The sequence below is a fragment of the Xenopus tropicalis genome, chromosome 5 (assembly GCF_000004195.4).
Source record: "Xenopus tropicalis strain Nigerian chromosome 5, UCB_Xtro_10.0, whole genome shotgun sequence".
NCBI lineage: Eukaryota > Metazoa > Chordata > Amphibia > Anura > Pipidae > Xenopus > Xenopus tropicalis.
In genome coordinates this window covers 154,400,471-154,414,548 of record NC_030681.2, presented here as the reverse complement: position 1 = coordinate 154,414,548, position 14,078 = coordinate 154,400,471, and the positions used below count along the sequence as shown (strand labels likewise).

General features: G+C 44.8%; 1 protein-coding gene across 2 annotated transcripts; it reads right to left on the bottom strand.

Annotated features, from left to right (window-relative positions):
* Positions 1-705: 705 nt before the first annotated feature.
* Positions 706-14,049, bottom strand: hadhb (hydroxyacyl-CoA dehydrogenase trifunctional multienzyme complex subunit beta). Of its 2 annotated transcripts, none has more exons than XM_018089418.2 (16): positions 13,971-14,049; positions 10,507-10,569; positions 9,773-9,814; positions 8,977-9,076; positions 7,727-7,771; positions 7,215-7,314; positions 7,017-7,104; positions 6,626-6,813; positions 5,878-6,058; positions 5,622-5,743; positions 4,399-4,478; positions 4,262-4,309; positions 3,799-3,886; positions 2,860-2,934; positions 1,987-2,151; positions 706-1,135 (listed from the first exon to the last, which is right to left on the bottom strand). In XM_018089418.2, the coding sequence occupies exons 2-16, from the start codon at positions 10,559-10,561 to the stop codon at positions 1,100-1,102; spliced, it is 1,413 nt and encodes a 470-aa protein (XP_017944907.1). In that variant the 5' UTR covers positions 10,562-10,569; positions 13,971-14,049; the 3' UTR covers positions 706-1,099. The 2 variants fall into 2 exon arrangements, with proteins under 2 accessions (XP_017944907.1, NP_989142.1); NM_203811.3 differs by having other exon boundaries at positions 13,966-13,978.
* Positions 14,050-14,078: the final 29 nt, after the last annotated feature.

Sequence of the window (14,078 nt, the reverse complement as noted above, 5' to 3'; positions counted from 1 at the left end):
TTTTTTTTTTTTCTGCGACTTTTAGCTTTAAAAATCAGAATTGGGGGGAAAAATATTAGTAAATGGCCCCCTAAATGTAGTTTTGGTGGATGATCCTGCATCTAGGCTAATTATGTTAAAGTAACACTGTCACGGGAAAACCAGTTTGTTACAAACCCATCAGTTAATAGAGCTTCTCCAGCAGAATCCTGCATTGTAATCTGTTTTTCCCATGGGGCTAGCCATATTCTTCATTTCCCAGGGTGCCACAGCCATGTGACCTGTGCTCTGATAAGCTTCAGTCTCACTTTACTGCTGCGCTGCAAGTTGGAGTGATATCCCCCCCCCCCCCCAGCAGCCGATCAGCAGAACAATGGGAAGGGAGCAAGATAGCAGCTCCCAGTAGGTATCAGAATAGCACTCAATAGTAAGAAATCCAAGTCCGGCTTGGGACTCCTCCAGTTACATGGGAGTAGGAGAAACAATAGGTTAGCTGAAAGCAGTTCTAATGTGTAGCGCTGGCTGAAAGCTCAGACTCAGGCACAAGGCACTGAGATGGCGCCTACACACCAATATTACAGCTACAAATACATTTGTTGGTTCAAGAATAAAAGGTTAAATGGCAGAGGGAATTATTTGCTGTGTAACAGTGTCATTTAGAAATGGGAAAGAGGTGGAAAATCATTTTGCCCTTTGATTACCATTTCATAATGAGACAGAGACAAGTAGTGAAGATCTTGTTTATTAAGGCAGAAGGGCCGGTAGCAACGCCCCCGTTGGTAAAGTGGCTGCAGCTGATTCTACCACTGACTGTACATTGGGTGTAAGTGCTTTACAGTCTATTAAACACAAAGTCTAACAGGATTCAGCTCTGCCAAATCGAAACAGACGAGCAGCCCAGGAGCTGGAGAGCTCAGCACTAAGCTTGCACAATGGGTCGTTCCAAACTGGGACGTACCAAGTGCTCTGGAAAACCAATTACTCATTCCAATCACAGACAAGGCAACTAGAAAATATTTACAGTGCTGCGACATTCTTGGCGACGGGGAGGGGACCTTCTCAGTTAATTAGTGCAGGAAACTGGCGTCAGCCATAACGAGTCCGATGGGTTTGTGTCACGTTACTGGGGGTAAAGTTCCACGATCATCCCGTGTCCCTGCAGCACAGAGAGGGTTTGGTTACACATTGATCACAACAAAATGAAGATTAATATAAAAATGTCCAATTTTGTTTAGGGGTGCACTGGCATCCGGCTGAACCCCGAATCCGTCCTGAAAGATTCAGCCGAATACGGAACCAAATTCTTTGTTGTATCTAACAAAGGTGTTCACCTTTGGGTTAACTTTCATTATGATGTAGAGAGGGATATTCTGAGACAATTCGCAATTGGTCTTTGTTTTTAATTTGTAGTTTTTTAGTTATTTTATTTTCAGCTATCTGGTTGCTAGGGTCCAAGGTACCTTAGCAACCAGGGAGTGGTTTGGATGAGAGACTGATATATGAATAGGGGAGGGGCTGAATAGAAAAAGTTACAAAAAGTAACAATAACAATAAAACTGGAGCCTCACAGATTGGCCCAGATTTGTGGGGAGGCCATAAAGGCCCGGGCCTAGGGCAGCATAAATGCACATCCAGGGAAGGACGCGAATGGTGGCGGCCTCGGGCACCACAACTGTTTGAAGTAGGCGGCAAATAATTAAAAAACTATAACAAATAAATAAGAACCAATTGGAAAGTTGCTAAGAGTTAGCCAATTTTATGACATACTAACAGCGTAAAGGTGAACCGCCCCTTTAAAGAGCTTTTTTTTAACTTTATGTAATGAAAAGACATGTGATTTTAAGAATTTTGATTCAGTTTGGCCTGGAACATGGATCTGGGCGAATCTGAATCCTTCTGGATCCGGTGCATCCCTAGTTCTGTTACATAAGGCCATTCAGCAAGGCCGGATCTACTTATTTATAAGAGCACAGATTCCTATAGGAAATGGCTTTAGCTGTACTGTACCTGCCCCCCTGCCGCACACGCTGCCACAAGGCCGTATTGCCCTCCGTCCTTCTTCAGCCTGTGGGCAGCAGCCATGACCAGCCGGCAACCTGTGGCTCCAAACGGGTGTCCCAGCGACAGCGAGCCCCCCCACATGTTAAACTTGTCCAGAGCAGGGGCTCCAACCTGTAAGAGATGCCCCAAGAGGGTATCAGTAAGGGGAGGGTAAGAGGGCATCAGTAAGGGGAGGGTAAGAGGGCATCAGTAAGGGGAGGGTAAGTGGGCATCAGTAAGGGGAGGGTAAGTGGGTCTCAGTAAGGGGAGGGTAAGTGGGTCTCAGTAAGGGGAGGGTAAGTGGGTCTCAGTAAGGCGAGGGTAAGTGGGTCTCAGTAAGGCGAGGGTAAGTGGGTCTCAGTAAGGGGAGGGTAAGTGGGTCTCAGTAAGGGGAGGGTAAGTGGGTCTCAGTAAGGGGAGGGTAAGAGGGCATCAGTAAGGGGAGGGTAAGTGGGTCTCAGTAAGGGGAGGGTAAGTGGGTCTCAGTAAGGGGAGGGTAAGAGGGCATCAGTAAGGGGAGGGTAAGTGGGTCTCAGTAAGGGGAGGGTAAGTGGGTCTCAGTAAGGCGAGGGTAAGTGGGTCTCAGTAAGGGGAGGGTAAGTGGGTCTCAGTAAGGGGAGGGTAAGTGGGTCTCAGTAAGGGGAGGGTAAGTGGGTCTCAGTAAGGGGAGGGTAAGAGGGCATCAGTAAGGGGAGGGTAAGAGGGCATCAGTAAGGGGAGGGTAAGAGGGTATCAGTAAGGGGAGGGTAAGAGGGTATTTTGATTATAAAATAAAATAACTTTCTGTGATGGATCTCACTGAGCTCAGAACTGACAGGGAACAAATATGGAACTACTTACCTTTGCCTTTCGCCCCATGTAATTCTGTGCAAACCAGTCAGAATCCATGGCTTTCAGATTAGACAGGATCTGGCCCTGTGGGACAAAGGGATTGGTTACATATAGTACTAAGCAAAATTCAGCAGAAATAGCTCATAGCCTGTACAGAGAGATACCATAAAAACTATGGCACATAGGGATTCCCCTGTACTAAGCACAATTCAGCAGGAACAGCCCCCTAAGTTTGCCCATAGCCTGTACAGAGAGATACCATAAAACTATGGCACATAGGGATTCCCCTGTACTAAGCACAATTCAGCAGGAACAGCCCCCTAAGTTTGCTCATAGCCTGTACAGAGAGATACCATAAAACTATGGCACATAGGGATTCCCCTGTACTAAGCACAATTCAGCAGGAATAGTCCCCTAAGTTTGCCCATAGCCTGTACAGAGAGATACCATAAAACTATGGCACATAGGGGGCTGTTCCTGCTGAATTGTGCTTAGTACAGGGGAATCCCTATGTGCCATAGTTTTATGGTATCTCTCTGTACAGGCTATGAGCAAACTTAGGGGGCTGTTCCTGCTGAATTGTGCTTAGTACAGGGGAATCCCTAAGTTTGCCCATAGCCTGTACAGAGAGATACCATAAAACTATGGCACATAGGGATTCCCCTGTACTAAGCACAATTCAGCAGGAACAGCCCCCTAAGTTTGCCACCAGTAACCACCACCCCTCTGTTTTGTGCCACCCTGAATAATATTATGAAGGTGACCGAGGTGCGTGTAGATGACTCCATTCCTCAGGGGGCACCACACAGTGGATCAGTTCAAGTATGATCCAACTACTGGTCTAAGGGTTAAATGTAAGGATCTCCTTGATTTGGACCACCGCTGTATGTTGCCAAATTAAATATCTGCCAATTTTGGCTACAAGTTTGAACCAATGGACTTGCTTACCGCAAATGCTTCATGGAACTCAAAGGCATCAATGTCAGCGAGAGTCAGTCCTGCCCTTTCCAGTACTTTGGGGGTAGCGTATGTGGGGCTGGAACGGGAAAGGCAGTCAGTGTGATAGGGTTTAAGCACAGTGTTCATTCATTGGCTGATGAGGCCTAGCATGTATGTGTGCCTTGGCTTGTTTGTGTGCACTGTGAATCCTATGATCCCAGGGGGCGGCCCTTAGTACATAAAATGACAGTTTCCTATTTAGGATTACCCAATGGCACATACTGCTAAACAAGTATATTTATATGAAAATGGGTTATTTAGATGAAGCAGGGTTTTACATATGAGCCGTTTATAAATATATTTTTATAGCGACCTACACTGTTTGGGGGTATAATACCAAGAAGCTCTATTTCCATTAATGGAGCTGCACAAACAAACAGAATGAAGGTCTCTGGATATTAGCAGTACATACCCGAGCAGAAGCTGATCCTTGGGATCTTGAGACACATAAACAAAGTCCCTGTAAAAGACAAAAAACAAACCCCACACACTTAATTCCTTTTCTAAAATAAACAAGAGAAGCCAGCAGTGAAAGCAAAATGCTCTTACCGAAGGTAGGCCTTAGGCTTGTATCCCATGGCCAGGGCTTTCTCCTCCGACATGATCAGCACGGCAGAGGCACCGTCCGTCTGAAGCACAATAAAGCCATTAACTGACTGGGAAGTCCCAGTAGCACATTAGCGCTCTCTGCAGGAAGTGACAGTAATACCAGGTCCCAAGATCCTCAATTGGAGCAACAAGTGTATCCTAAGGTTTTGCTACCATTTCACTTTTAGCTCTGTGAGCCATAACCTCTTGCCCTGTATTACTCAGTACCTGCCAGTTAATCTGTGGTGCAAGAGTCTGATTATTTTCACACAGGTACGGATTCCTGCAGATTCCCTTGTCTGTACTCTAACAGAACACTGTACAGACTAAACTATGCTCCTATTTCATTTCTAAAGGTGCATATTACGTATACTAGAGTTTTATTAACTAAGAAAATCTATTAACGAGATGAGGGGGAAAAGCTGCCAATTAAGACCGACTTGGCAGCTTATCTCCCTGTGTATGTGCCCTCCGACAGGTCTCCCCCTGATCAATATCAGCCCAAAAATTGGCCAGATGTTGATTGGACAGGCTTGATTTTTCATTGGATCAGGGACTGCATCCCCTCGCTCCGACGTTCCCTATTTCCTTCATTCAAAGGTGAGCCAAATGAGCAAATCTTACTGTATGGCCACCTTAAAGTGATACTGACACTAAAAATCATCTTTTCAACTGCATAAACAGTCCCCTATGGGTCAGTTGATTTTGTAAGTAATTGTTACTTAAAGACCGTAAAACCTGACTGTTTGGCCAACCTGACTGTCCCTTCTCAGCCTGTCAGTTACAGCTTCTAATGCTAACGGATTCCTGCTGAACAAATATGGCCGTCCCCTCATAGAGGAACATGGGGGATCAGATAGGGAATGTAAAATCATTGGGCAAATACTTTTGTGGCAAAGTTATAAAAAGCATAAAGGCCCCACATCGTAAAAAATGGTTGAATTTCTGGTGTTAGTATCTCTTTAAGACAATTTGAGTCTGGGGATTATATGAAACCTGACTCTGTGCCTATATGTTGGAGTGGAACTTGCATATCGGTACAAATAAAATACCACACATCTTCTGGACTCCATTTGAACCATTTTGTTAGTCTCTTATTATTTTTTCACACTTATGTTGTAGAAATTGTAGAGATCATTATATACTACAAGAAACATATCGTATCGCCAAGGGAGAAAACTTACCAGAAATGAAGAGTTGGCAGCAGTGACGGAACCATGAGGCTTAATAAAGGCAGGCTTCAGCTTCGCCATCTGCTCCATAGAGGATGGACGGATTCCATTATCCTTATCAACCGTTTGTTTGCCTGTTGATAAAAACAACTGTGACCCAAACTATGCAGAGAATTCATTCTAGAAAGTTTAGAATGAATTTCCAGGGGGCCCTTGTGTTTCCCTCCCTAGCAGCCAGAGGAAAGGAAGCGAGAGAATGAGGTGCTACCTGGTACTTTATAGGGGATAACGTCAGACAACAGCCCAGCGTCCTGCGCCTTCTTGGCCAGTGTGTGAGAGCGCAGAGCGTATTCATCTTGCTCCACCCGAGACACAGAAAATGCTGCGGCGAGTCTGTCTGCTGAATGTCCCATGGTCTCACTGGTGGAGAACTCAGCCACTGCTGGGAGCTATGGGGGTTAAAAAAAACAGTCATTAATCATTCTCCCTAGGCATTCACCAGCTTATTTAGTGCAATAAGTCATTAGTTTTTGGGTTCGGCCAAACCCCCGAATCCATTCTAAGGGATTCAGACAAATACTGAACCAAAACCTATTTTGACCGTCGATCGGGTCAAATCCAAACCCTGCCAAGAAAGGCCGAATACCAAACCAAATCCTGGATTTGGTGCATCCCTCGTTGAAAGGCCCTGTGTGCATTCTCTTACAAAGATCGGCTGGGGAAAGTTTTTTTCACCTAACGTTAAAATGTATTTTCTATATCTCAATCTCTCTCCATTAAAAAGACAAAGATAATATACAACCATGTTCAACATAAGTAGAGAATGTGCTGAAAATTCACTGTGCTTAATGTTTTGATTAAAAATGTCAAACAATATAGAACAAAGACATTGGAAGTATTTGCTCTATACACTTGATCACATCTTTGTGGTTTTTCATAGCAACTATAGGAGGAGGAGGAGGAGGAGGAGAAGGTACCTTTCCCAAACAAACCCTGACTGCCCTGTATATTGCTACCTCTGGTGCAAAATAGTTAGGCCGGATTCCAGATATCACAGAAAGCCTCTGGCCCAATGTTTTGGCCTTATTAAGGCTCAGCATGGTCTTCCTCATCTTCCTGCTGTGACGAATAGGGACATCAGACATGAACTCCACCCCACCAGCAACAACCACATCACACTGACCCGATGCAATCAGCCCAACACCTGTGGAAAAGAAATATAAATGAGTGAATGAGATGATCCTCACTGGGAAAAGCATAAAAAGCTCCAGTGAGCAGGGTCCTCTTTAGCTCCTGTGCCAAATAGTATTTGTATGATTGAGATCAACACCCTACTGCACAGTGCTGTGAAATACTGGACATTTATAAATGTGAGAAATGTTTTACAGTTCAGAGTTGAAGCCTTACCTGTAGTCATTGCCTGATTGGAAGAGATGCAGGCCATCGTGACTGTGTGCGCTGGAGTTTTATCTGAAAAACCAGCCCCCAGAGCAGCCTAGGAAACAAAATACATATTTTTTAATTTTTGAATGAGGGTTATAGACAAAAAAAAAAGACAAAGTAGAGCAGATGTTCCCATTAACAGAAGGACAGAGCAATACCTACCTCTCGTGCAACATTACTGGTTTTAACTTCCTGGATTACAGTTCCATACACTATGTAATCAACCACCTCCCGGGGAACGTTGGTTCTCTGCAGCAATCCCCTAATTGGCAAAGAGAAATTAAGAAAGACAGTATTCCCTGCACCATGCTCATTGCACTTGTGCTCTAAAGGACTAGTTCCACCCTATTTCTCTCCAGAACTCTGTCTTCCAAGCGAACAACTGACGCTCTAATGACTCTCAGACACGATTCTCACATCCACCACTGGAGGGCAGCAATTCTCCCAATCCAACCTAATGCCCTTCCACCGTGTGGAAAAGTTTCCATTACAAAGTAAATGATCATGCTGAACTTTGGCCTTTGCTAATCACAAACCATTTCATAATATACATGTAAAACATTGTTCTGTTTGGATTATGTTTCCTGAGAGCACAACAGTTTGGTGTGTGGGTTGTCATGTAAAAAATTGACACCACAAAGTATTTATAAGTATTTATCGAGTACAAAACTTACTGCAGTGCTGTCCTGGCCAAGTCATGAGGCATCAGATCTGCATATCTGCAAGAGGAAAATATATCTATAATTAGCCAGCTCTAGGTGACTGATTCACATGAAGAAAATGCTACTAGATATGTATATGTAGGCTTTGTGTTATACACATGGCAGCTCTGCAAGGCCCCATATTTCACTGTAGACCCCAGGGCTGAACATTAAAGGGACACTGCCATGATATTTATGGGGCACTTTTTATTTCTAAATGACACTGTTACACAGCAAATAATTCCCTCTGCCATTTAACCTTTTATTCTTGAACCAACTAATGTATTTGTAGCTGTAATATTGGTGTGTAGGCGCCATCTCAGTGCCTTGTGCCTGAGTCTGAGCTTTCAGCCAGCGCTACACATTAGAACTGCTTTCAGCTAACCTATTGTTTCTCCTACTCCCATGTAACTGGAGGAGTCCCAAGCCGGACTTGGATTTCTTACTATTGAGTGCTATTCTGATACCTACTGGGAGCTGCTATCTTGCTCCCTTCCCATTGTTCTACTGATCGGCTGCTGGGGGTGAGGGGGGGGGGGGGGGGGGAGATCACTCCAACTTGCAGTGCAGCAGTAAAGTGTGCCTGAGTCTGAGCTTTCAGCCAGCGCTACACATTAGAACTGCTTTCAGCTAACCTATTGTTTCTCCTACTCCCATGTAACTGGAGGAGTCCCAAGCCGGACTTGGATTTCTTACTATTGAGTGCTATTCTGATACCTACTGGGAGCTGCTATCTTGCTCCCTTCCCATTGTTCTGCTGATCGGCTGCTGGGGGTGAGGGGGGGGGATATCACTCCAACTTGCAGCGCAGCAGTAAAGTGTGCCTGAGTCTGAGCTTTCAGCCAGCGCTACACATTAGAACTGCTTTCAGCTAACCTATTGTTTCTCCTACTCCCATGTAACTGGAGGAGTCCCAAGCCGGACTTGGATTTCTTACTACTGAGTGCTATTCTAATGCCATGGGAAAAACAGATTACAATGCAGCTCCATTAACTGATGGGTTGTGAAAAAAAAAAAAAAAAACAACCATGTTTTCCCATGACAGTGTTGCTTTAAGATCATCCTAATGTGGTCTGTGATTTGGTCCGTGGTTGTTTGGCAACATGGCAAAATTACTTTTGTGCAGTGTGAGCAACAATTATGTTAAATGTAGTTGTTAGAGTGCTAAGCCGCTCTGATGCCTGAATGATATAAACACTAACTCCAAGAAAACAAACACTTACGTGGTCCCTGAGAGCAAAAAAGGAGTCCGCACTCCATCCACAATCACCACATTTTTAACTCCAGGCTTGGCCAAGGTCTTCTTAGTTTTGGCCTGCACAGCTAAAATACAGAAAGGGATTATACAATGGAATGCAAAATTAAATTGTATATTTCAATACTTTTTAAATGTAATGCTGAGCAAAGGGAGCTGCAAAGCTTCACATAAATGGCCTCTATACGGCTGCACTGCATTCTGGGCGCACAGCATCACTGTAAGAATTGTATTCCGTGTTGGCTGTCGTAGTTTTTTTTATCACTATGTTTGTATTTATACTGACAATACTGCCGGACTCGGCACAGCTCAGATGAATAGAAACTCAGAGCACAGACTCTTAAAGCTGCCATACACGGGCCAATTTTAGCTGCCGATATCGGGCCCCTAGGACCTTATCAGCCCGTGTATGGGCACTAAAGACGGGCCTGCCCGATCAACATCTGGCCTTTAATTGGCCAGATATCGATCGGGCAGGTTTAAAAATCAGTCGGATCGGGGGCTGCATAGGCTCGTTGATGTGGTCCCTGAACCAACCGACCTATACCAGTCATTCTAATTCGATCGTTTGGCCCCAGGGACAAATGGCCGAATTAGCCCGATATCGCCCACCCGTAGGTGGGGATATCGGGAGAAGATCCACACCCTTGGCGAGGTATGTCCACCTTATGTGGAATGATGCTTCCTAATAGACACTGAATTCATATCCAAGAAACCAAATTCTCCTACCAGCAATGCCCATGTGTGGCTTCTGTCTATATTACCTGGGGCCTGGAGATGGGAAGAGCAGCTAATGGATCTGGAAGCTGGAAAAGAAGCACAAAATAAAAGGGGTGACATACAGGTGATTATAAAATAAAGGATAATAGCATAGTGCACTTAGATTGAAGTGTAAATGGTCACAAAATATCAGAAAATACTTTGTACAGTTGCTTGACAAAAACATTTTCTGCCATTTTGCTACTCTGTAATCATTGAAAATCACTAAGTTGAAAAAAGTGATAAAAGGAACACCCTTAATATGTTAAAATCAATTTATATCAGGGGCCCCCAACCTTTCTTACTCCTGGGCCACAGTCAAATGTAAAAAGACTTGGGGAGCAACACAAGCACCATAAAAGTTCATGGAGGAGCCAAATAAGGGCTGTGATTGGCTATTAGGGGCCTCTATACACCCTATCAGCTTACAGGGGCTTTATTTGGTAGGAAATCTTGTTTTTATTCAACCAAAACTTGCCCCCAAGTCAGGAATTCAAAAATAACTCCCTGGTTTGGGGGCACTGAGAGCAACATCCAAGGGATTGGGGAGCAACATGTTCCCCCCGAGCCACTGGTTGGGGATCGCTGATTTATATCATATTATATAATTTATATCCCCTTTAAGAGATTACAGAGAAGGTGAAACTAATAGGTGAGCGTCACTCCTTCGCTATAAATCAGCTTTGCCTTACATTACACATTACTGGTTTGTAGAAAAAGCAAAACAAATGAGACTTACAGAGTTTACAAGCCGTGGGGAGGCTTCTGATGGTCTGTCTCAGCATGCACGCCATTGTGGAACCTACAGGGAAAGGAACATCATTCAGCCACTTCTTAATTCTTCTCACTTATGTATATAGCATGTAGAATGTACAAAGGAGCAACACATGAGGAAGTGCAGGCAGACTCTTGAAAGGTTTTAGGGTGAAGACACACGGAGCTACTAGTAGAAGCTACTAAAACAGACAATGCTGATCATTTACTGATAACTGTCTCTATTGGTGTTTAGCAGAGGCAATTCTCAGTATTGTCTATGGCAGGGGATTCTCTGGAGGTTAGTAGCTGTGACAAGTAGCTCTGTGTGTCTTCGCCATAAATGTACAATTGATATCCAAACGTTTGTTGGAAGAAGTCTACAATCTGACCGTGTATGGGCAGCATAAGGGAGGAAAGTAGTGCAAATTCACATAGTCAGTGGGAGGTTGGATAGGGGCAAATGAGCCCAGGTAGGGATGTTAGTGACACAGCGAGTAATAAGGCCAGTGTGTATGGGCCCTCACTTACTCAAGCTCTATTTATACTCTCACTCAATAAATACTGCTCATTCCCTGATAATGATCGTGGGGCCTTGGCACTATTTCTGCACAGAAGCCCGACAGAGATTTATTACATATATTCTATACCTGTGTATGTTATATATTCCTGTAATCTTACTAACTTGCTCTTTGTACTGAGAGTTGCTTAGTAGATTACACACACATTCACCCTCTCCTCATATGTAAACACGCTCAATACAGCTAAATATAAAGACAGCTCGATATCTCAATATTATCCTTTTAATTGCCATGAACCCAATAGCCCCCACCTAGCCCCCATCATAATCCACCCCCTGCATATATGTGTGTGTGTGTGTGTGTGTATGTATATATATATATATATATACACACACACACATTATATATATATATATATATATATATATATATATATATATATATATATATATAATATATATATATAGATCAATGCAGCATGTATATATAGCAAGGCACACAGTGTATATATAGCAATGCAGGGTGTATATATATCAATACAGCGTATGACTCACGCTTGGTGCCCCTCCCCCAGCACTAACCTTTCCCCTACTTCCCTCCCCCGCCGCTCTGTGACCCCTCACCTACTTACAGACGGGGATTTGCATTAATCGCTTCGCCTCTTAATGCGGCCAATAAATGGCAATGTCAGTAGGCAATTACAAGGGCACAATGCCCCCCCCCCCCCCGTGCCACACTGTGGTGCCTTCCTCCGCACAAACACCACGCGCTCCTGTATAACTAAACTCTCGGCAACTTCACTCCCAAAATCTCCTTGTCACTGAGCTGCTGCATAATCACCCCCCCCCCCCATTCTCTACAGCCCCCTGCTTTTCCCTTCCCAGCCTATTTCCCGTGCCACTATTCCACTACTGCCACAATGTAACATAACCACTTCCCCTTTACTCTGCCCTTGGGGCTATATACAAAGTGTCACTGACACTGGGCACGCTCAGTGTCTCAGCAATGGGCCCACTACTCCGGCCTAACCCCAACCCTCCCCCAGCTAATGGCACACCATCAGTACCGGCACCAGCGCAGATAAGTAACACTCAGTGCATTCCTGGCCCATGATAAACCCCCAAACACCAGACATTTTAACCCCAATTATCTCACATTACAGGAGATAGATATGATGGATGATCTATTATTTCCAGCCTGTCATAAATTACCAGCAAGTGTGGGCATCTGCCAGTAATGTATGCACTCACACACTGCCCACAAGCCTATATTCTGGACTGGCCGCCTTTCCCTGGTTCTGATCATTTGGGCAGCTGGACTGGCCGCCTTTCCCTGGTTCTGATCATTTGGGCAGCTGGACTGGCCGCCTTTCCCTGGTTCTGATCATTTGGGCAGCTGGACTGGCCGTCTTTCCCTGGTTCTGATCATTTGGGCAGCTGGACTGGCCGCCTTTCCCTGGTTCTGATCATTTGGGCAGCTGGACTGGCCGCCTTTCCCTGGTTCTGATCATTTGGGCAGCTGGACTGGCCGCCTTTCCCTGGTTCTGATCATTTGGGCAGCTGGACTGGCACATTACATTGCTTACACATGCCCAGCCCTCAAACTCACCTACATACACAGTACAGGGATCTTGTATGGAATGAAAGGGCCGTTATATATGGACTAAAAATTCTCTTTATCCATATGTGTGTAAGGCCAGATAAAACATCTCTTTGTAGCACCGGGGAGCAGAACTACAATAATAAGGGTGAAGACACACAGAGCTACTTAGTAGCAGCTACTTGTCACGGCTACTAAACGCCAGAAAATCCCCTGCCATAGACAATACTGAGAATTGCCACTGCTAAACACACGTAGAGACATTTATCAATAAATGATCAGCATTGTCTGTTTTAGTAGCTGCTACTAGTAGCTCCGTGTGTCTTCACCCTTACAGATACTTCTGAGTTTGCCCCCAAAACCTCCAGCTGAAAACAGTTCCCTGCAGGATTTAACTGCTGGGAATGTTTATTATATAATGGGGTGCAGCACCCAGCCCACTAGAACCCGCTTCCCAGCACCTGTAACTGACACCGCAGCCGACAGCCAGACTGAGGGGCAGGGGGAACCCCGAGGAGTTAAATGACAAACACTAGAGCTTCCCATACAGACACGGGTTGGGTTTTGCTTTGTACAGAGCTCGTCACATTGCTGGGACACAAATAACATTTAGAATGTAAGCTCCAGGGGGCAGGGACCTCCATCCTCTTGTCTCTTTGATTCTTAACTTATTGCAACTGTATCTTGTATTTATTTGTATTTATTGTTATACTGTGTATTTATCTATTTTAATAACCCCCTGTTGCATTCATTTATTGTTCTACTATACAGTGCTGCAGGGTCAGACTGGGGGGGTGCACTCAGTGTGTATCATTGTGTTACTGTAGCAGTTACTCAGTGTGTATCATTGTGTTACTGTAGCTGTTACTCAGTGTGTATCATTGTGTTACTGTAGCTGTTACTCAGTGTGTATCATTGTGTTACTGTAGCTGTTACTCAGTGTGTATCATTGTGTTACTGTAGCTGTTACTCAGTGTGTATCATTGTGTTACTGTAGCAGTTACTCAGTGTGTATCATTGTGTTACTGTAGCTGTTACTCAGTGTGTATCCCTGTGTTACTGTAGCAGTTACTCAGTGTGTATCATTGTGTTACTGTAGCTGTTACTCAGTGTGTATCCCTGTGTTACTGTAGCAGTTACTCAGTGTGTATCACTGTACTACAGGGTGCGTACCTGTCACTATTATAGTGAGATTGTGTATAGCAGTATAACCTACAGTATATAGTACGTACTTCAGAGAGAGAGAGACGTCCCAGTTCCCCCGGCCATGAGTTGCTATAGCTAAGCCCCAATGCCGCCCCTGTGCCCCCCACACCCGCACTCACCTTACTTTCCCTCAGTCTCCCAGTCGCTCTCAGGACTCCGGCTGCCCCGGCACAACTTCGCTCCCACACAGTCAGGACCCTGTAACCCCGCCCCCTGGGGCTGCCCGCCACAC